The 21,220-nt window shown below is 39.7% G+C and overlaps 1 protein-coding gene across 1 annotated transcript; it reads left to right on the forward strand.

Moving 5' to 3' along the window:
• The first annotated feature begins 16,923 nt into the window (after positions 1–16,923).
• LOC101671538 (olfactory receptor 2W1-like) lies at positions 16,924–17,868 on the forward strand. Its single transcript, XM_004779992.1, has one exon. It carries the CDS (start codon positions 16,924–16,926, stop codon positions 17,866–17,868), a length of 945 nt encoding a protein of 314 aa, XP_004780049.1.
• The last annotated feature ends 3,352 nt before the right edge of the window (positions 17,869–21,220 follow it).

Raw genomic sequence — 21,220 nt, forward strand, 5'->3', positions numbered from 1 at the left:
CCTTTGCCTTTGGAGACATACCTTGAAAGAAGTTGCTGTGGCTGATATAGAAGAGATTACTGCCTATGGTCTCCTCTAGGATTCTGATGGATTCCTGTCTCACGTTGAGGTCTTTTATCCATTTTGAGTTTATCTTTGTGTACGGTGTAAGAGAATGGTCGAGTTTCATTCTTCTACATATAGTTGTCCAGTTTTCCCAGCACCATTTATTGAAGAGACTGTCTTTTTTCCACTGTATATTTTTTCCTGTTTTGTCAAAGATTAATTGACCATAGAGTTGAGGGTCCATATCTGGGCTCTCTACTCTGTTCCACTGGTCTATGTGTCTGTTTTTATGCCAGTACCATGCTGTCTTGGTGATCACAGCTTTGTAATAAAGCTTGAAATCAGGTAACGTGATGCCCCCAGCTTTATTTTTGTTTTTAAAAATTTCCTCAGTGATTCGGGGTCTCTTCTGATTCCATACAAATTTTAGGATTATTTGCTCCAGCTCTTTGAAGAATGCCGGTGGAATTTTTATCGGAATGGCATTAAAAGTATATATTGCTCAAGGCAGTATAGACATTTTAACAATGTTTATTCTTCCAATCCAAGAGCATGGAATGGTCTTCCATCTATTTGTGTCTTCTTCAATTTCTTTCATGAGTGTTCTGTAGTTCCTCGAGCACAGATCCTTTACCTCTTTGGTTAGGTTTATTCCCAGGTATCTTATGGTTCTTGGTGCTATAGTAAATGGAATCGATTCTCTAATTCCCCTTTCTGTATTTTCATTGTTAGTGTATAAGAAAGCCACTGATTTATGCACATTGACTTTGTATCCTGCCACATTACTGAATTGCTGTATGAGTTCTAGTAGTTTGGGGGTGGAGTCTTTTGGGTTTTCCATATAAAGAATCATGTCTTCTGTGAAGAGAGTGAGTTTGACTTCTTCATTACCAATTTGGATACCTTTTATTTCTCTTTGTTGTCTGATTGCTATTGCTAGGACTTCTAATACTATGTTGAACAAGAGTGGTGAAAGTGAGCATCCTTGTCTTGTTCCTGATCTCAACGGGAAGGCTGCAAGCTTTTTCCCATTGAGGATGATATTTGCTGTAGGTCTTTCATAGATAGATTTGATGAGGTTCAGGAATGTTCCCTCTACCCCTATACTTTGAAGCGTTTTAATCAGGAACGGATGTTGGATTTTGTCAAATGCTTTTTCTGCATCAATTGAGAGGACCATGTGGTTCTTCTCTCCTCTCATATTGTGCCTCCATCAGAAAGGATGAATACCCAACTTTTGTAGCAACATGGACGGGACTGGAAGAGATTATGCTGAGTGAAATAAGTCAAGCAGAGAGTCAAGTATCATATGGTTTCATTTATTTGTGGAGCATAACAAATAGCATGGAGGACAAAGGGAGATGGAAGAGAAGGGAGTTGAGGGAAACTGGAAGAGGAGGTGAACCATGAGAGACTATGGACTCTGAAAAACAACCTGAGGGTCTTGAAGGGGGCGGGGGGTGGGAAGTTGGGGGAACCAGGTGGTGAGTATTAGAGGGGGAACGGATTGCATGGAGCACTGGGTGTGGTGCAACAACAATGAATACTGTTACACTGAAAAGAAATAAAAAAATTTTTTTTAAAAGTATTACTCTTGGGTTTCATTTTGGCTGGGTTTTCTTGGTGGTGGCTTCTAATCACTCTGAATTTTCCCAGGGTGCACTTTGTCTGGATTGTGGTTGATTTTTTTTTTTGCACTTTTTTTTTCATTTATTTATTTTCAGCATAACAGTATCATTATTTTTTCATTTTTGACTCTGTATGTTCCCTTACCCACCCCTCAAAAGAATGACTAGGAGGAAGAACTCCCAACAAAGAAAAGAACCAGATACAATGGCCTCCCCACACACTTAATGGACATGGATATAAGCAAGACAGCAGAAACAACAGGGTAACAGTTATGAAGACAATAGCTAGGATGGAGAAAACCATTAACGGCAACATAGATTCTCTAAGGACACAAATGAGAGATGATCAGGCTGAACTTAAAAATGCTATGAATGAGATGCAATCTAAACTAGATACTCTAACAGCTAGGGTAGAAGAACAAATTAGTGATCTAAAAGACAAACTGACAGAAAGGAAAGAACAGGAGGAGGCCTGGAAAAACCAGCTTAAAATCTGTGAAAACAGAATTAGAGAAATAAATGGCACCATGAAACATTCCAATGTCAAAATTATTGGGATCCCTGACAGGGTGGGGAAAGAAGTCTAGAAAATATATTTGAGCAAACTGTAGCAGCAAACTTCCCCAATCTGGGGAATGAAACAAGCATTCATGTTCTAGAGACAGAGAGGACTCCTCACAAGAAGATCAAAAAGAAATACCAATGCCCCAGCATGTAATAGTTAAACTCACAAATCTTAGAACAAGGAAGCCATCTTTTTTTTTTAAGATTTTATTTATTTATTTGACAGACAGAGATCACAAGTAGGCAAAGAGGCAGGCATAGAGAGAGAGAGGGAAGCAGGCTCCCTGCTGAGCAGAGAGCCCGATGCGGGACTTGATCCCAGGACCCTCAGATCATGACCTGAGCCGAAGGCAGCAGCTTAACCCACTGAGTCACCCAGGCGCCCACAAGGAAGCCATCTTAAGGGCAGTTAGAGGGAAGAGAACTCTTCCATAGAGAGGGAAGAATATCAGAATAATGTCAGACCTGTCCACAGAGACCTGGCAAGCCAGAAAGGTCAGACAAGACATATTCAGGGTACTAAATGAGAATAACATGCAGCCAAGAATACTTTATCTGGCAAGGCTGCCATTCAGCATGGATGAGAGATAAAGAGCTTCCAGGACGGGCAGAAACCAAAAGAATATGTGACCACTAAGTCAGACCCTTAAGAACTATTAAGGGAAGGGGGGCTTCTATAAAAGGAGAAAAACCCCAAGAGTGATATGAAACAGAAATTTACAGAGACAATCTATAGAAAAAAAGACTTCTCAAGCAACATGATGACAATAAAATCATATCTTTCAATAATCACTCTCAATGTGAATGGCTAAATGCTCCTGTAAAACAGCACAGGGTTGCAGATTGAATAAAAAGACAGCTGTCCATATGCTGTCTATGAGAGACTTATTTTGAACCTACAGATACATCTGGACTGAAAGTGAAGGGATGGAGAACCATCTTTCATGCCAACAGATCTCAAAAGAAAGTTGAGGGAGCAATTCTCATCAGACAAAGTAGATTTTAAGCTAAAGATACAGAAGGACACTGTATCATTATTAAAGGATCTATCCAACAAGAGGATCTAAAAATTGTAAATATCTGTAAATACCCCACAACAAAGGACCAGCCAACTACATAAGACAACTGTTAACCAAAATAAAGACGTTGATATTGGTAATAATACATTAATGTAGGAGACCTAAACACTCCACTCTCAGCAATGGACAGATCATCTAAGCAGAAAAACAACAAAGAAGCAAGAGCTTTGAATGACACACTCGACCAGATGGATCTCATAGATATAACAATAACACCCTGAACAACATAATACTTATTCTTCTCAAGCACACATGCAACTTTCTCCAGAACAGACCACATACTGGGTCACAAATCAGGACTCAAACAATACCAAAAGATTAAGAATATTCCCTGCATATTCTCAAACCACAGTGCTTTGAAACTGGAACTCAATCACAATAAGAAGTTTGGAAGGAATTCAAACACTTGGAAGTTAAGACCATCCTGCTCAAGAATGTTTGGATCAACCATGAAATCAAAGAAGAAGTTAAACAATTCATGGAAACCAATGAGAACAAAAACACATCGGTCTGAAACCTATGGGATACTGCAAAGGCTGTCCAAAGGGGGAAATACACTGCCATCCAAGCCTCATTCAAAAAAATTGAAAAAATCCCAAATACACAAAGTATTTTTACACCTTAAAAAACTGGAGAAAGAACAACAAATAAAGCCTAAGCCATATATTAGAAGAGAAAAAATTAAAATGAGAGCAAACATCAATGAATTAGAAACCAGAAATACAGTAGAGCAGATTAACAAAACTAGAAGCTGGTTCTTTAAAAGAATTAATAAGATCAATAAGCCACTGGCCAGACTTCTCCCAAAGAAAAGAGAAAGGACCTAAATTAATAAAATTATGAGTGAAAGGGTACAGATGATGATTAACACCAAGGAAATAATGATTATTAGAAGTTATTATCAATTACTTTATGGCAATAAATTCAACAACCTGGAAGAAATAGATTCCTTCCTGGTGAAACAGAAAGAAACTGACAAACTGAATAGACCAATAACTGGTAACAAGATTGAAGCAGTGATCAAAAACCTCCCAAAAAACAAGAGTCCAGGACCTGAAGGATTCCCTGGGGAATTCTACAAAACATGCAAAGAAGAAATAATACCTATTCTCCTCAAGATGTTTCAAAAAATAGAAACAGAAGGAAAACTTCCAAACTCATTCTATGAGGTCAGCATTACCTTGATCCCAAAACCAGGCAAAGACCCCACCAAAAAAGGAGAAATTTCAGACCAATATCCCTGATGAATATGGATGCCAAAAATTCTCAACAAGATCCTAGGTAATAGGATCAAACAGTACATGAAAAGGATTATCCATCATGTCCAGGTGGGATTTATCCCTGGGATGCAAGGGTAATTCAACAATTGCAAATCAATCAATGTGATAGAACACATTAATAAGAGGAGGGAGAAGAATCAGTGTTCTCAATTGATGCAGAAAATGCATTTGACAAAATACAGCCTCCTTTCCTGATTAAAACTCTCCAGAGTGTAGGGATAGAGGGAACATTCCTCAATTTCATAAAGACCATCTATGAAAAGCCCACAGTGAGTATCATTCTCAATGGGGAAAAGCTGAGAGTCTTTTCCTTAATATCACGAATACAACAAGGATGCCCACCATTGTCACTATTGTTCAGCATAGTACTAGAAGTCCTATCATCAGGAATCAGAAAACAAAAAGAAATAAAAGGTATCAAATTGGCAAAGAAGTCAAACTCTCTCTCTTCACAGATGATATGATACTTTATATAGAAAACCCAAAAGACTCCATACCCCAATTACTAGAACTCATACAGAAATTCAGTAATGTGGCAGGATACAAAATCAATGCACAGAAATCAGTTGCTTTCTTATACACTAACAATGAAAGTATAGAAAGGGAAATTAGAGAATCTATTCCATTTACTGTAGCACTGGGAACCATAAGATACCTTGGAATAAAGCTGACCAAGGAGGTAAAGTATCTGTACTCAAGGAACTACAGAACACTCATGAAAGAACTCATACAGAAATTCAGTAATGTGGCAGGATACAAAATCAATGCACAGAAATCAGTTGCTTTTTCTATACATTAACAATGTAACTGTAGAAAGAGAAATTACGTGGTGCCTGGGTGGCTCAGATGATTAAACATCTGCTTTGGGCTCAGGTCATGATCCCAGGGTCCTGGGATTGAGTCCCACATAGGGCTCCCTTCTCAGCAGAAAGCCTGCTTCCCCCTCTGTCTCTCTCTCTGCCTTTCATTGATAATTAAATGAAATCTTTGAGAGAGAGAGAGAGAGAAATTGGGGAATTGATTCCATTTACAATAGCACCAAAACCATAAGATACCTTGGAATAAACCTATCCAAAAAGGTAAAGGATCTAGAACCTACAGAACACTTATGAAAGAAACTGAAGAAGACACAAAAACCTGGGAAAACATTCCATTCTCATAGATCAGAAGAATAAACTTTGTTAAAATGTCCATGCTGCCCAGAGCAATCTACACTTTCAATGCCGTCCTGATCAAAATACCAATGGCAGTTTTCAAAGTGCTGGAACAATCCTAACTTGTATGGAACCAGAAAAGACCCTGAATCACCAAGGAAGTGTTAATAAGAAAAACAAATCTTGGGGGCATCAGGTTGCCTGATTTTAAGCTTTACTACAAAGCTGTGATCACCAAGACAATCTGGTACTGGCACAAAAGCAGACACATAGATCAATGGAAGAGAATAGAGAGCCCAGATATGGACCCACAACTCTACAGTCTGACAAAACAGGAAAAAATATCCAATGGAAAAAGGACAGCTTTTTCAATAAATGGTACTGGGAAAATTGGACAGCTATATACAGAAGAATGAAATTCAACCATTCTCTTACACCATACACAAGGATAAACACAAAATGGATAAAGGACCTCAATGTGAGAAGGAATCCATCAGAATCATAGAGGAGAACACAGGCAGTAACCTCTTTGATACTGACCACAGCAACTTCTTTAATGACACATCTCCAAAGGGAAGGGAAACAAAAGCAAAAATGAACTTTCAGGACATCATCAAGATAAAAAGCTTCTGCACAGCAAAGGAAACAGTCAACAAAACTAAGAGGCAACCCACAGAATGAGTGAAGGTATTTGCAAATGACACTACTTCCCAAACTCAACATCCAAAAAACAAATAACCCAGTTAAAAAATGGGAAAAGACATGAACAGACACTTCTCCAAAGAAGACATTCAAATGGCTAACTGACACATGAAAAAATGTTCCACATCACTAGCCATCAGGGAAATACAACTCAAAACCACAATGAGATACTATCTTACACCAGTTAGAATGGCAAAAATTAACAAGACAGGAAACAACAAATATTGCTGAGGATGCGAAGAAAGGGGAATCTTCTTACACTGTTGGTGGGAAACCATGCTGGTAAAGCCACTTTGGATAACAGTATAGAGGTTCCTCAAGATATTAAAAATAGAGCTACCCTATGAGCCAGAATTCCACTACTAGGTATTTACCCCCAAAGATACAGATTTAGTGAAAAAAGGAGCACATGCACCCCATGTTTATAGCAGCCATGTCCACAATAGCCAAACTGTGGAAGGAGCTGAGATGTCCTTCAACAGATGAATAGATAAAGAAGATGTGGTCCATATATACAATGAAATATTACTCAGCCATCAGACAGTATGAATACCCAACTTTTCATTAACTTGGATGGGACTGGAGGGGATTATGCTAAGTGAAATAAGCCAAGCAGAGAACGACAATTATTATAAGGTTTCACTCAAATGTGGAACATAAGCAATAGCACAGAGGACCATAGGGGAAGGGAGGGAAATCTGAAGGGGGAGAAATAAGAGAGGGAGAAGAACCATGAGACACTGTGGACCCCAGGGAAAAAACTGAGTGTTTCAGAGGGAAGGGGGCTGATGGATGAGGTTGACGGGTACTAAGGAGGGCATGTGTTGTGATGAGCACTGGGTGTTATACACAACTAAAGAATCACTGAACACCACATCAAAAACTAATGATGTACTATACAGTGGCTAACTGAACATAATAAAAGATAAAAATGCAAAAAAAAAAGCTGAAAAATATATAATAGAGAAAAGAGGGGCACCTGGGTGGTTCACTGGGTAGGCCACTGCCTTTGGCTCAGGTCATGTTCTGTGGGTCCTGGGATCAAGCCCCACATTGGACTCTGCTCGGCGGGGAGCCTGCTTCCTCCTCTCTCTCTCCGCCTGCCTCTCTGCCTACTTGCGATCTCTGTCAAATAAATAAATAAAATCTTTTTAAAAAATAAAAAATTAAGAGAAAAGAGAAAAGAATATCGTCCCAGGTAACATCATTTCACTGTGCTCTTCATCTTTGTACCCTCAGCAGCTGGCACAGAGAAGGCACTATACACACTTTGTTTGATATGAAGAAGTGCATACCTAGCAAAGTGCCATCTAGTACTGTGGTTTTGCATTTTCCCATAACTGACTCAATAAATATTTATTAAATAATGGGAAAAAAAGTACATGGATAAAGGGGAACCCTCTCACACTGCTGGTGGGAATGCAAGCTGGTACAGCCACTTTGGAAAACAGTCTGGAGGCTCCTCAAAAAGTTGAATACAGAGGTACCCTATGACCCAGCAGTTACACTACTAGGTATTTACCCCAAAGATACAGATTTAGTGAAAAGAAGGGGCACATGCACCCCAATGTTCATAGCAGCAATGTCCACAATAGCTGAACTGTGGAAGGATCCAAGACGTCCTTCAACAGATGAATGAATAAAGATGAGGTTCATATATACAATAGAACACTACTCAGCCATCAGAAAGGATGAACACCCACCATTTCTATCAACATGGATGGGACTGGAGGATTATGCAAAGTGAAATAAGTCAGGCAGAGAAAGACAATTATCATCTGGTTTCACTCCTATGTGGAATATAAGGAACATCGCAGCGGACCACAGGGAAAGAGAAGGAAAATTGAATGAGAGGAAATCAGAGAAGGAGTCCACTCATGAGAGACTCTGTCCTCCAGGAATACAACTGAGAGTTACAGAAGAGAAGGTGGGGGGATGGGCTAACTGGGTGACGGGTACTAAGGAGGGCACATATGGTGATGACCACTGGGTGTTGTACACAACTAATGAATTGCTTAAAACTACATTAAAATATAATGATCTGCTATATATTGGCTAATGAACATAATAAAAGATAAACTTTAAAAATAGCAACTGTATTCTTTCCTGCAAAAATAACACCTACACAATCACCTATATTTCTACAACCCGACTGATGGCTTACCCACTGGGGAAACACACACACACACACACACACTTCAATTAAATCTGTTAAATTTATAGATATGGTTTAAATCATATTTTTAATCTTCAACAATAAATTTAATATATAATAATAGTCATCTCTGAAATTAATTTTCATGGAGGAAATCTTTAAGGAAAAGAAAGAATAAAAGTTAAGATGAAACCCAAATAAGGGAAGCTTTCCTAAAATGGTTGTTTGGATAACCCTCTGACCACAGTGTAGGATCTGTTAATCACCTCTGTGGGGCACCAGTCCCCAGGGTCTGCACCATGTTAACACACTAGCCTTTCCAGTCCTACATAAGCACTTCTTGGAGCACACAAAGACCAGGGGAGGGCTCTCCTGGTTTAACTGGGGAGAGACCCACCCACAAATGCGTCTAGCGGGAGCGCACATGAAAAGACTACACATATCCCATCAAAAATACATTTAACAAGCCAAATTCATCAAATTTTCCAACAGTCCCACAAAGAGTTTTTCTCCAGCATCCACGTTAAACAGAGACGTCCCCGAATCTTAGTTCAGCTACTGCATTTCAATGCAAATGTTATTGTGGCTAATTGGTATTAGACAGCGGTGGCTAATCGCTATTTCCTAGACTCACTAACTGGCCAAACAATCCCTCCGATTACCCATGCAATGAAGGCTCACCATCATGGGAACACGGATACCTCTGGACTACACAGGAACACAACAGCTGTGAATTCTTCCCTCTTGAAACGTAAATATGTTCTAATTTTCTTTCTCGTTTCCTCTCCACATCATCCTGTACATGAAGTTATGTTTAAATATGTCTGCTTCACTTCTCTTACATTTCACTGAACAAAGTAACATGTAACTGGATTCCACATTGTAAAAATGAAAAACTGTTTCAGTGACAACACTGATGCCGCTTTCTTAACATCTGTTCTTTCTGCTTGTGCTCTGTGGTTTTTATACCATGTCCACGCTTAAATTTAAATCACAATAACAGCTAAAGTTTGAGACCAAGGCTTTGAAAAATCCTATATTTGAATTCACAACATAAAATTACACAACGTGTAATTTCAGGCTTCACCCTTCCAATAAGGATACCTGGGTTCTTATGAGACCCAAAGCTCCAGCTGAGCTGGTGATGTATTTCAGCTGCTAACCCTAGCTAAAATATTTTAGAAACCGCATGTGCATCATGGATGCTCACAGCCTTCTTCAGTGCTACCGCACACCTACAGTACTATGTTGATCTCTCAACCCACTAATGGAAGGCACTCAATAAACCATGGTGGGTCCAAGGACAGCAACCAGAAAAGCATGGTAATTAAATATCACACAGTCTTAGCAAGAGCTGACAACCATCAAGCACTTAACCTGGGAACATAATGCTAAGTGTATATTTCATAATAGGTTCTAATATTAAAGGAAACTCAAAAGACATAAAAAATTTTTAAAGAGTCAAACTGAGCAATGTTGTCTAGAGATGCACTTAGGAGTAGTAAAGTTTAAAATACAGGAGATTACTATAAATATCAGGATAGTGGATACTTCGGGCGACAGGAAGGGTAATGATCAGACAAGTCATGAACAGAAACTCTTGCAGCGCTTGCTAGGATTCTATTTCTTTTTTAAAGATTTTATTTATTTATTTGAGAGAGAGAGAGATCACAAGTAGTCAGAGAGGCAGACAGAGAGAGAGAGGAGGAAGCAGGCTCCCCGCAGAGCAGAGACCGATGTGGGACTCAATTCCAGGACCCTGGGACCGTGACCTGAGCTGAAGGCAGAGGCCTTAACCCACTGAGCCACCCAGGCGCCCGGTAGGATTCTATTTCTTAAAAGGAAAGCCACTTTCACTTCTTTTTTTTTAAGATTTCTTTTTTTGATGTGACTCATAAAGCCTTTTTATTTTTTTTAATTTTTATTTTTTTAATTTCTTTTCAGCGTTCCAGAATTCATTGTTTATGCACCACACCCAGTGCTCCATGCAATACCTGCCATACTTAATAACCACCACCAGCTCACCCAACCTCCCACCCCCCACCCCTCCAAAACCCTCAGATTGTTTTTCAGAGTCCACGGTCTCTCATGGTTCATCTCTCCCTCCAATTTCCCCCAACTCCCTTCTCCTCTCCATCTCCCCATGTCCTCCGTGTTATCTCTTATGCTCCACAAATAAGTGAAACCATATGATAAGATTTTTTAACTTATTTGACAGATGGAGATCACAAGTGGGCAGAGAGGCAGGCAGAGAGAGGGGGAAGCAGGCTCCCCGCTGAGCAGAGAGCCCGATGAAGGGCTGGATCCCAGCACCCTGGGATCATGACCTGACCCAAAAGCAGAGGCTTTACCCACTGAGCCACCCAGGCGCCCTTGTAGGATTCTATTTCTTGACATAGGAGACATGTCTTGAAAGAGGATGTTGTGGCCGATGTCAAAGAGGTTACTGCCTATGTTCTCCTCTAGGATTCTGATGGATTCCTGTCTCACGTTGAGGTCTTTTATCCATTTCAAGTTTATCTTTGTGTACGGTGTAAGAGAATGGTTGAATTTCATTTTTCTACATATAGCTGTCCAATTTTCCCAGCACCATTTATTGAAGAGCCTGTTCTTTTTCCACTGTATGTTTTTTCCTGCTTTGTCGAAGATTATTTGATGATAGAGTTGAGGGTCCGTATCTGGGCTCTCTACTCTGTTCCACTGGTCTATGTGTCTGTTTTTGTGCCAGTACCATGCTGTCTTGGTGATCACAGTAAAGCTTGAAATCAGGCAATATGATGTCCCCAGTTTTTTCTTTTTCAACATTTCCTTAGCAATTCGGGGTCTTTCCTGGTTCCACACAAATTTTAGGATTCTTTGTTCCAGCACTTTGAAAAATGCTGGTGGAATTTAGATCAGGATGGCATTGAAAGTGTAGATTGCTCTAGGCAGTATGGACATTTTAACAATGTTTATTCTTCCGATCCATGAGCATGGATTGCTTTTCCATCTTTTTGTGTCTTCTTCAATTTCTTTCACAAGTGTTCTATAGTTCCTCAAGTACAGATCATTTACCTCTTTGGTTAGGTCTATTCCAAGGTATCTTATGTTTCTTGGTGCTATTTTAAATGGAATCAATTCTCTAATTTCCCTTTCTTTTTTAATAAAGATTTTTATTTATTTATTTGACAGCGAGATCTCAAGTAGGCAGAGAGGCAGGCAGAGGAAGAGGGAGAAGCAGGCTCCCTGCTGAGCAGAGAGCCCGATGTGGGGCTCAATCCCAGGACCCTGAGACCATGACCTGAACCAGAGGTAGAGGCTTAACCCACTGAGCCACCCAGGTGCCCCAATTTCCCTTTCTATATTTTCGTTGTTAGTGTATAAGAAAGCAACTGATGTCTGTGCATTGATTTTATATGCAGCCACATTACTGAATTGCTATATGAGTTCTAGAAAATTGGGGGTGGAGTCTTTTGAATTTTCCATATAAAGTATTATGTCATCAGCGAAGAGAAAGGATTTGACTTCTTCTTTGCCAATTTGAAAAAATTTTATTTCTTTTTGTTGTCTGATTGCTTTTGCTAGGACTTCTAGTACTATATTGAACAACAGTGGTGAGAGTGGGCATCCTTGCCGTGTTCCTGATCTCAAAGGGAAGGCTGTCAGCTTTTCCCCATTGAGAATCATACTCACTGTGGGTTTTTTATAGATAGATTTTATGAAGTTGAGGAATGCTCCCTCTGAAGAGTTTTAATCAGGAACGGATGTTGTATCTCGTCAAATGCTTTTTCTGCATCTCTCTTCTCTTATTGATTTGTTCTATCACATTGATTGATTTGCAATTGTTGAACCACCCTTGTATCCCAGGGATAAATCTCATCTGAGAGTTAGTTACAAGAATATTCACCTTAACTCATCAAGCTCTTGCTTTTGTCTGTATCTATCTTTTATTCTGTAACAAAACTTTTCATAGTGAAGCCATGTTGAATTGACTTATAAAATGTTATTTCCAGAATAAAGAAAAAGAGCCAGTGCTCTGTTAAAGAGGCAACTCTGAGCTCAACATAAGGAATGGGATGCAAAGATTAAAGAACAGCTATGAAGCTCTGAAAACTGGAGTCTGTGAGTATTCCGTGGAAGACCTCCATCCTAAAGCAGAATGCTGGATCATACTTTCTGACTCTATTTCAACTCTAATATTTTATGGCCTTTTAATTCCCATAACAATCCCAATCCTACATTTTTAAAGAACGCCCAGTGCATTTTGAAATTCAGGCATGTTGGAAGCTAAGTCCTCTGTCCTCTCCTGCCTCTCGGTTTATCAGTTCAGTATACACATCGTGCTCATGTTCACTTTTGTATATGAGAGTCTGTGCATTTGAAAAGTTATGCAAACATAAAATTTTAATCATTCCAAGTTTAGTTTCAGACCATCAAAGTGGCATCACTGGTGTGAAAAATGAGGAGAATAAGGAGCAGAATAATAATGATTTGTGGGTTGATGCATACAAATTTTAGACACCAAGCTCTGAGTCCAGAATCTGCACTACACCCCACTTAGCTGACATCCAACCATAGAAACTTCACAATCACTAATCAAACTAAACTTTCATTTTTGGAAATGGAAATATCCATGAAAGTTTTGGAAATGGAAATTACCTCATACTACTTGGTAGCAATACTTCTTCTTCATGATTGTAACGTTTTCATGTTTTAACTGAACTGTTTACAACAATGACATCTTGTAAATAATTTATCTTATTTACTATAACTGCAGCAAATAAATTTATTATTTCTTGGCTCCAAACCCACCATGGATATAAAGAACTCTAGTTCTGAAGTTCATGGTCAGAAATTATATGAAAAAAATTACACACCAAAAAAAAGAAACTAAAAAATTAAAACTAATTCAGTAACAAAATATTCCATCTATTTAATGATAAAGATTCAGAAGTAGTGAAATATGTTTTATCTCTTTGCAGTAATCTTTCAGAAGTGAAATAAGATTTTATCAATAGGGTTCCAAAGCAACCAGAGGATTGAGTCCTATGATTGTTAATTTCCACGTGGAGAAATCATGCACTAAATCATTTAAGAAGCTGCTTTTTGTTCGAGTAAACTGCCTTGCTACTTTTGCTGAATGGCCAGGTGAGGAGGATCTAACACAGATGGTTGCTGTGGGTACATGATATCCAAATCTAGAACTAACAGTTCAATTTTTTTACATTTTTTTATTATGTGATGTTAGTCACTATGCAGTACGTCATTAGTTTTTTAGGTAGTGTTCCAAGATTCACTGTTTATGCATCACACCCAGTGCTCTATGCAATACATGCCCTCCTTAATACCCATCACTGGGCCAACCCGTCCTCCGACTCCCCTCCCCTATAAAACCCTCAGTTTGTTTCTCAGAGTCCGCAGTCTCTCATGGTTCGTCTCCACTCTGATCTGCCCCCTTCATCTTTCCCTCCCTTCTCCTAATATCGTCCATGCTGTCCTTATGTTCCACAAGGGAAACCATATGATCATTGACTCATTGCACTCAGCATACAGTTCAATGTTTTCTTCTGTGACAAGACAGTAAGGCTATTTACTTAAATGGTGTAACAGCAGTCATGAAAGGTATTCAAAGAAATACATGGCCGCTGTACATGGAAATGAAGGTCAATAGGAAAAATTATATTTCCTGGCCCCCAAAACTTATGCAACAAAAAAGGACAGTATAGTGAAGAACACTAAAATTGACAGAGGAACATCAGGGTCTGCAAAAATGAACAGAAGGGGCAACACTGAGGAGGAGGTTGGAGGTGATGAAGACTACAATAGCTGGAATGCACACATCTGGGAGTGAAGGTGAAGGTGATCCTACTGCCAAATGGTGAAGTTTATCTCAAGAAAATGGATCATTTAACTTTTGACCCCAAACTCCACTCCTTTGATAAGGGAAAAAATTGTCATGACAGAGTGATGCTTATGTCTACAATTAAGGACAACTCCTCAAAATATACCCTGCTCCTAAATTATATCATTAACACATGTATTTATTAGCTTTTCAGGTACATAGAACTATAGGTGTCATGGCTTATTAAGCTCTTTCAATGATTTACAACTCAGTGTGATGCATTTACCATATTTTTAGATCACTCTGGTTATGAGTAAATATGGAGAGAGAAATATTGGGCAATTAACCCAGGGAAAGTGTTAACAGAGGTGTTCCAAATGGGAGTGAACACACAAACAATTGAGTTTGGGATACTCCTGGAAAACTACAGAGATTTCTTTTAAATTTTTATTTAATTTCTTTTCAGTGTACCAGAATTCATTGTTTATCCACTACACCCAGGGCTCCATACAATACGTGCCCTCCATAATACCCACCCCAAGGCTCATTCAACCTCCCACCTCCCTCCCCTACAAAATCCTGATTGTTTTTCAGAGTCCACAGTTTCTCATGGTTTGTCTCCCCCTCCTTCCTTCTCCTCTCCATCTCCCCATGTACTCCATGTTATTCCTTAGACTCCACAAATAAGCATAACTATATGATAATGGACTCTCTCTGCTTGAATTATTTCACTCAGCATAATCTCTTCCAGTCCTGTCCATGTTGACACAAAAGTTGTGTATTCACCCTTTCTGATGGAGGCATAATACTCCACAGTACATACGGACCATATCTTCCTTATCCATGTGTCCGTTGAAGGGCATCTTGGTTCTTTCCACAGTTTGGCAACTATGAACACTGGGGTACAGATAGCCCTTGTCTTCCCTACATCTGTTGGGGTATTGCAGGGTCATAGGGAAGCTCTATTTTTAATTTTTTAAGGAAGCTCCTTAAGAAATTAAGGAGCGGCTTAAAGTGGCTGCACCAACTTGCATTCCCACCAACAGTGTAAGAGGGTTCCACTTTCTCCACATCCTCTCCAACATTTGTTGTTTACTGTCTTGTTAATTTTGGACATTCTAACTGGTGTAATGTGGTATCTCAATGTGGTTTTGATTTGAATCTCCCCGATGGCTAGTGATCATGAACATTTTTTCATGTGTCTGTTAGCCATTTGTATGTCTTCACTGGAGAAGTGTCTGTTCATGTCTTCTGCCCATTTTTTTGACATGATTATCTGTTTTGTGTGTGTTGAATTTGAGGAGTTCTTTATAGATCCTGGATATCAGCCCTTTGTCTATAGTGTCATTTCTGAGCATCTTCTCCCATTCCATGGGTTGCTTCTTTTTTTTTTTTTTAATTTTTTATTTTTTATAAACATATATTTTTATCCCCAGGGGTACAGGTCTGTGAATCATCACAATTCCGGACTTCAAGCTCTATTACAAAGCTGTCATCATCAAGACAGCATGGTACTGGCACAAAAACAGACACATAGATCAATGGAACAGAATAGAGAGCCCAGAAATAGACCCTCAAATCTATGGTCAACTAATCTTCGACAAAGCAGGAAAGAATGTCCAATGGAAAAAAGACAGCCTGTTCAATAAATGGTGCTGGGAAAATTGGACAGCCACATGCAGAAAAATGAAATTGGACCATTTCCTTACACCACACACAAAAATAGACTCAAAATGGATGAAGGACCTCAATGTACGAAAGGAATCCATCAAAATCCTTGAGGAGAACACGGGCAGCAACCTCTTCGACCTCTGCCGCAGCAACATCTTCCTAGGAACAACGCAAAAGGCAAGGGAAGCAAGGGAAAAAATGAACTACTGGGATTTCATCAAGATCAAAAGCTTTCGCACAGCAAAGGAAACAGTTAACAAAATCAAAAGACAACTCACAGAATGGGAGAAGATATTTGCAAACGACATATCAGATAAAGGACTAGTGTCCAGAATCTATAAAGAACTTTGCTTCTTTGTTTTGTTGACTATTTCCTTTGCTGTTCAGAAGCTTTTGATCTTGATGAAATCTGAAAAGTTCACTTTCGCTTTTGTTTCCTTTGCCTTTGGAGACATATCTTGAAAGTTGTTGTGGCCAATGTCGAAGAGGTTACTGCCTATATTCTCCTCTAAGATTCTGATGGATTCCTGCCTCATATTGAGGTCTTTTAGCCATCTCGAGTTTATCTTTGTGTATGGTGTAAAAGAATGGTCGAGTTTTCTTCTTCTACACACAGCTGTCCAATTTTCCCAGCACCATTTATTGAAGAGACTGTTATTTTTGCTACTGGATATTTTTTCCCACTTTGCTGAAGATTAGTTGACCTTAAAGTTGAGGGTCCATATTTGGGCTCACTACTCTAACTACAGAGATTTTTATTTCTTCCTGGGGTATACGCTATTTATTATAACTCTGGTTTGTCTCCTAGAATTTCCTGAAGAGCCATGGACACAAACAATGGAAGTTCCACCACAGATTTCATCCTGCTGGGCTTTTCTGACCGGCCCCAATTAGAACCCATCATCTCTGGGGTGGTCTTCATCTTCTATATTGTGACTCTGATAGGAAACACAACCATCATTCTTGTATCCTACCTAGACACCCAGCTCCATACACCCATGTATTTCTTCTTAGCCAATTTGTCTTTCTTGGATCTCTGCTATGCAACTAGCATTATCCCCCAGATGCTGGTAAATCTATGGGGTCCGACAAAGTCTATTACCTATGGAGGGTGTGTGCTCCAATTCTTCTTTGCCCTTGACCTGGGATCCACTGAATGTCTTCTCTTGGCTGTGATGGCCTATGACCGCTATGCTGCTGTCTGTCAACCTCTTCACTACATGGTCATAATGAACCCTCAGCTTTGCCAAAATATGGTGCTCACTGCCTGGTTAGGTGGTCTTGGAAGTGCCTTAATTGTTTGCTCTTTGACTTTGAAATTGCCCAGATGTGGGAACAGGGAAGTGAATAATTTTTTCTGTGAGATGCCAGCATTAATCAAGATGGCTTGTGTCTATTCAAAAGTAATTGAGATCACTGTCTTTGCTCTTGGGGTGGTATTTCTTCTAGCACCTATATCACTAATTCTCATCTCATATGGAATTATCACTCAAGCTGTCATGAGGGTCAAGTCAAAGGCAAGATGGCGTAAGGTCCTTAATACATGTGGTTCCCACCTCACAGTAGTAACTCTGTTTTACGGAACAATCATTTACATGTACATGAAGCCACAGAATAGCAGCTCCCAAGATGAGGGGAAGTTCCTTTCTCTCTTTTACACAATCATCACACCCACCCTTAACCCTCTGATCTATACTTTAAGAAACAAAGATGTAAAGAGCGCAGTAAAGAGAATACTGTGTGTAGAAAGATGGTCAGCCAAGTCGTGAGTTAGATGGAAGAGAGCTAGGAAATAATACAGACCTTTACCAACAGAAGATGAATCAACTCAGTTATCCAAAGAGTATTTATTGGGTGTTTAACATGTACCAAAAATTGTACTAGGTACTGACTTTATAAATAAGTAGAAAGAAGAAAGAAATTATGAGATAAAGATACAGATACATAAAAAAAAAACTTTGATTCATACACTTAGAAAACTTCAAGATTAATCAGAGATTGGGGCACCGATGTGGTTCAGTCGATTACTGTCTGCTTTTGGCTCAGGTTAAGATCACAGGTTCCTGGGATCAAGCCCCAAGTGGGGCTTCTTGCCCAGCAGGGAGCCCGCTTCTCCCTCTCCTTCCCACTCAAGCTCTCTCTCATTATCTCTGTCTCTCTCAAATAAATAAATTTTTTTAACAATTAATCAAGAGCCACACAAAAGTAAACACATAATTATGAAATGTGATTAAGTACAGTAATAGAGATATGTACAACATATTAAGAAAATATTTCAGGGGCACCTGGGTGGCTCGGTGGGTTAAGCCTCTGCCTTCGGCTTAGGTCATGGTCACAGGATCCCGGGATTGAGCCCCGCATTGGGCTCTCTGCTCAGCAGGGAGCCTGCTTCTCCCTCTCCCTCTGTCTGCCTCTCTGTCTACTTATGAGCTCGCTCTCTCTCTCTCTCTCTCTCTCTCTCTCTCTTTCTGTGTAAAATAAATAAATAAAATCTTTAAAAAATTTTTCAGAAGAAACTTATTTTAACGTAGGACTGCACTGGACACACCCTGATTTCTTTCTTCCTAAAGTGCCCCTTTCATAGGAAACACTCCCTTTCATGCACCTGATACTGCCAACAGGTTCTTTTTGCTGAAGACCAACTACCCACCAATATTTGTTCCACATTCAGCTTCTAGTTTTAACTAGGCACAGGATCCCATGCTGTATATCACATTTCTGAACCTGGCCTCCACCAACACACTGCCAGGGAAGCAATGTGGGCAAGTCCTGGGGAGTCTTCTCAGATATGAAGCCATTTTCTCTCACCCTTCTCCCTCCCCTTCCTGTTGGCTGGAATGTGAATGTGGAGGGCCCCTAACTTTACCAAAAACCCTAAACCTGCACAGTAATGCCTCTCCACTACTACAGGAGAAAAAGCTTCTATATCATTTAATATTATTAAAGTCACTCTATTTTTTAAATTTTATTTATTTGCCAGAGAGAGAGAAAGGACACAAGCAGGGGGATTGAAAGAGGGAGAAGCAGACTCCCCACTGAGCAGGAAGCCCAATGTGGGACTTGATCCCAGGACCTGAGATCATGACCTGAGCTGAAGGCAGAGGTTTAGCCGACTGAGCCACCCAGGTGTCCCTGAGGTCTGTTCGAGTAGATTAACTTTTACCCTTCATGGCCTGATAAGGAGTTTGAGCTTTTTCCTGGAAGGTAGTGTCGATCTTCAATCAGCAGCAACCACATCATTTGGCACCATATCAGAAAAGCACACTCTTGGGCCCACCTCAGACCTACTGAACCAACCACCTGCAGATGGACTCAGTAACTGATGTTTTTAGCAAGCACTACAGCTGATCAGGCTGAAGTTTGAGAACTGCTGCTACCGAGAATAGGGAGATACTAAGTCTCTAAACAGAAAATTAACATGGCTTTATAGATTTTAATTAATTCCCTCCTATACACCTGTGAAAGAAGGGTAAGTGTTTCTCAAGACTCTGAGATAAGAGAAATGAAGGAAATGAGGAGTTTTGATGAAATGAAATAAAATACAAAAGAGTATTCAATTATTTATTTATTTTTAACTTAATACTATCTTCTTGCTCTTTGGTTTTATAACGTTCATTCTTTTATTGATTTATGATGGTAATAGATGGTAATTTTTTGGACAAAACCTTGACGATCTTATTTCACAAAACAAAAAATTTAGCAATTTCATGTCTGCTCCCCATATATTTTTACTTCGTTGTACTGGTAAATATATTCCAACTCTGGGAATCTCTACGCTGGAGAGGAAAGAACTCCCCTTCTCTACAAGACAACCATGTCAGAGCCTGGCATCCCTCTCCGCATGTGAGAGTCCTCACATCAAGGGTGCCCCTGCTCTGCGATCTCAAGTCCTAGCAAGCCACCAGCACCTGGAGGATCTGGGTGGAGTATGGGGGTTGTAAGGGTTGATGGTCTTTTCTCTCCCATCTTCAAACCCGGTGGCTCTCAGTATTCCACAGGGAAAACACTATACTTTTATTTTACTTATTTTTTCTTGGCAATATAGAGATTTATTTCTTTTTCATGTTTTTTTTTGTTGTTGTTGTTGGGTTTTTTTTTTTTTAAAGATTTTATTTATTTTTTTTTTTTGACAGAGAAATCACAAGTAGGCAGAGAGACAAGCAGAGAGAGAGGGGGGAGGAAGCAGGCTCCCTGCTGAGCAGAGAGCCCGACGCAGGGCTCGATCCCACAACCTGAGCAGAAGGCAGAGGCCTTAACCCACTGAGCCACCCAGGTGCCCCGACTTCTCTTTCATGTTAAAGAAGTCTGGAAGAAGGCAAATTAGGACCAGAACTCAATGCACCATTTCTCTTCTATCCCATCCTTTGTATTTAGATTCCAACTTTTGAGGTTGCCTCAAACTTTTGAGGTGCAAAGTGGCAGCTGGGGTTTCAGACATTTTTTTTTTTTTTAAATTTTTTATTTTTTATAAACATATATTTTTATCCCCAGGGGTACAGGTCTGTGAATCACCAGGTTTACACACTTCACAGCACTCACCAAATCACATACCCTCCCCAATGTCCATAATCCCACCCCCTTCTCCCAAACCCCCTCCCCCCAGCAACCCTCAGTTTGTTTTGTGAGATTAAGAGTCACTTATGGTTTGTCTCCCTCCCAATCCCATCTTGTTTCATTTATTCTTCTACCCACTTAAGCCTCCATGTTGCATCACCACTTCCTCATATCAGGGAGATCATATGATAGTTGTCTTTCTCTGCTTGACTTATTTCGCTAAGCATGATACACTCTAGTTCCATCCATGTTGTTGCAAATGGCAAGATTTCATTTCTTTTGATGGCTGCATAGTATTCCATTGTGTATATATACCACATCTTCTTGATCCATTCATCTGTTGATGGACATCTAGGTTCTTTCCATGGTTGGGCTATTGTGGACATTGCTGCTATAAACATTCGGGTGCATGTGTCCCTTTGGATCACTACATTTGTATCTTTAGGGTAAATACCCAATAGTGCAATTGCTGGGTCATAGGGCAGTTCTATTTTCAACATTTTGAGGAACCTCCATGCTGTTTTCCAGAGTGGCTGCACCAGCTTGCATTCCCACCAACAGTGTAGG

This window comes from Mustela putorius, unplaced genomic scaffold (genome assembly GCF_011764305.1).
Source record: "Mustela putorius furo isolate JIRA1106 unplaced genomic scaffold, ASM1176430v1.1 tig00537295_pilon_pilon_pilon, whole genome shotgun sequence".
Lineage (NCBI taxonomy): Eukaryota > Metazoa > Chordata > Mammalia > Carnivora > Mustelidae > Mustela > Mustela putorius.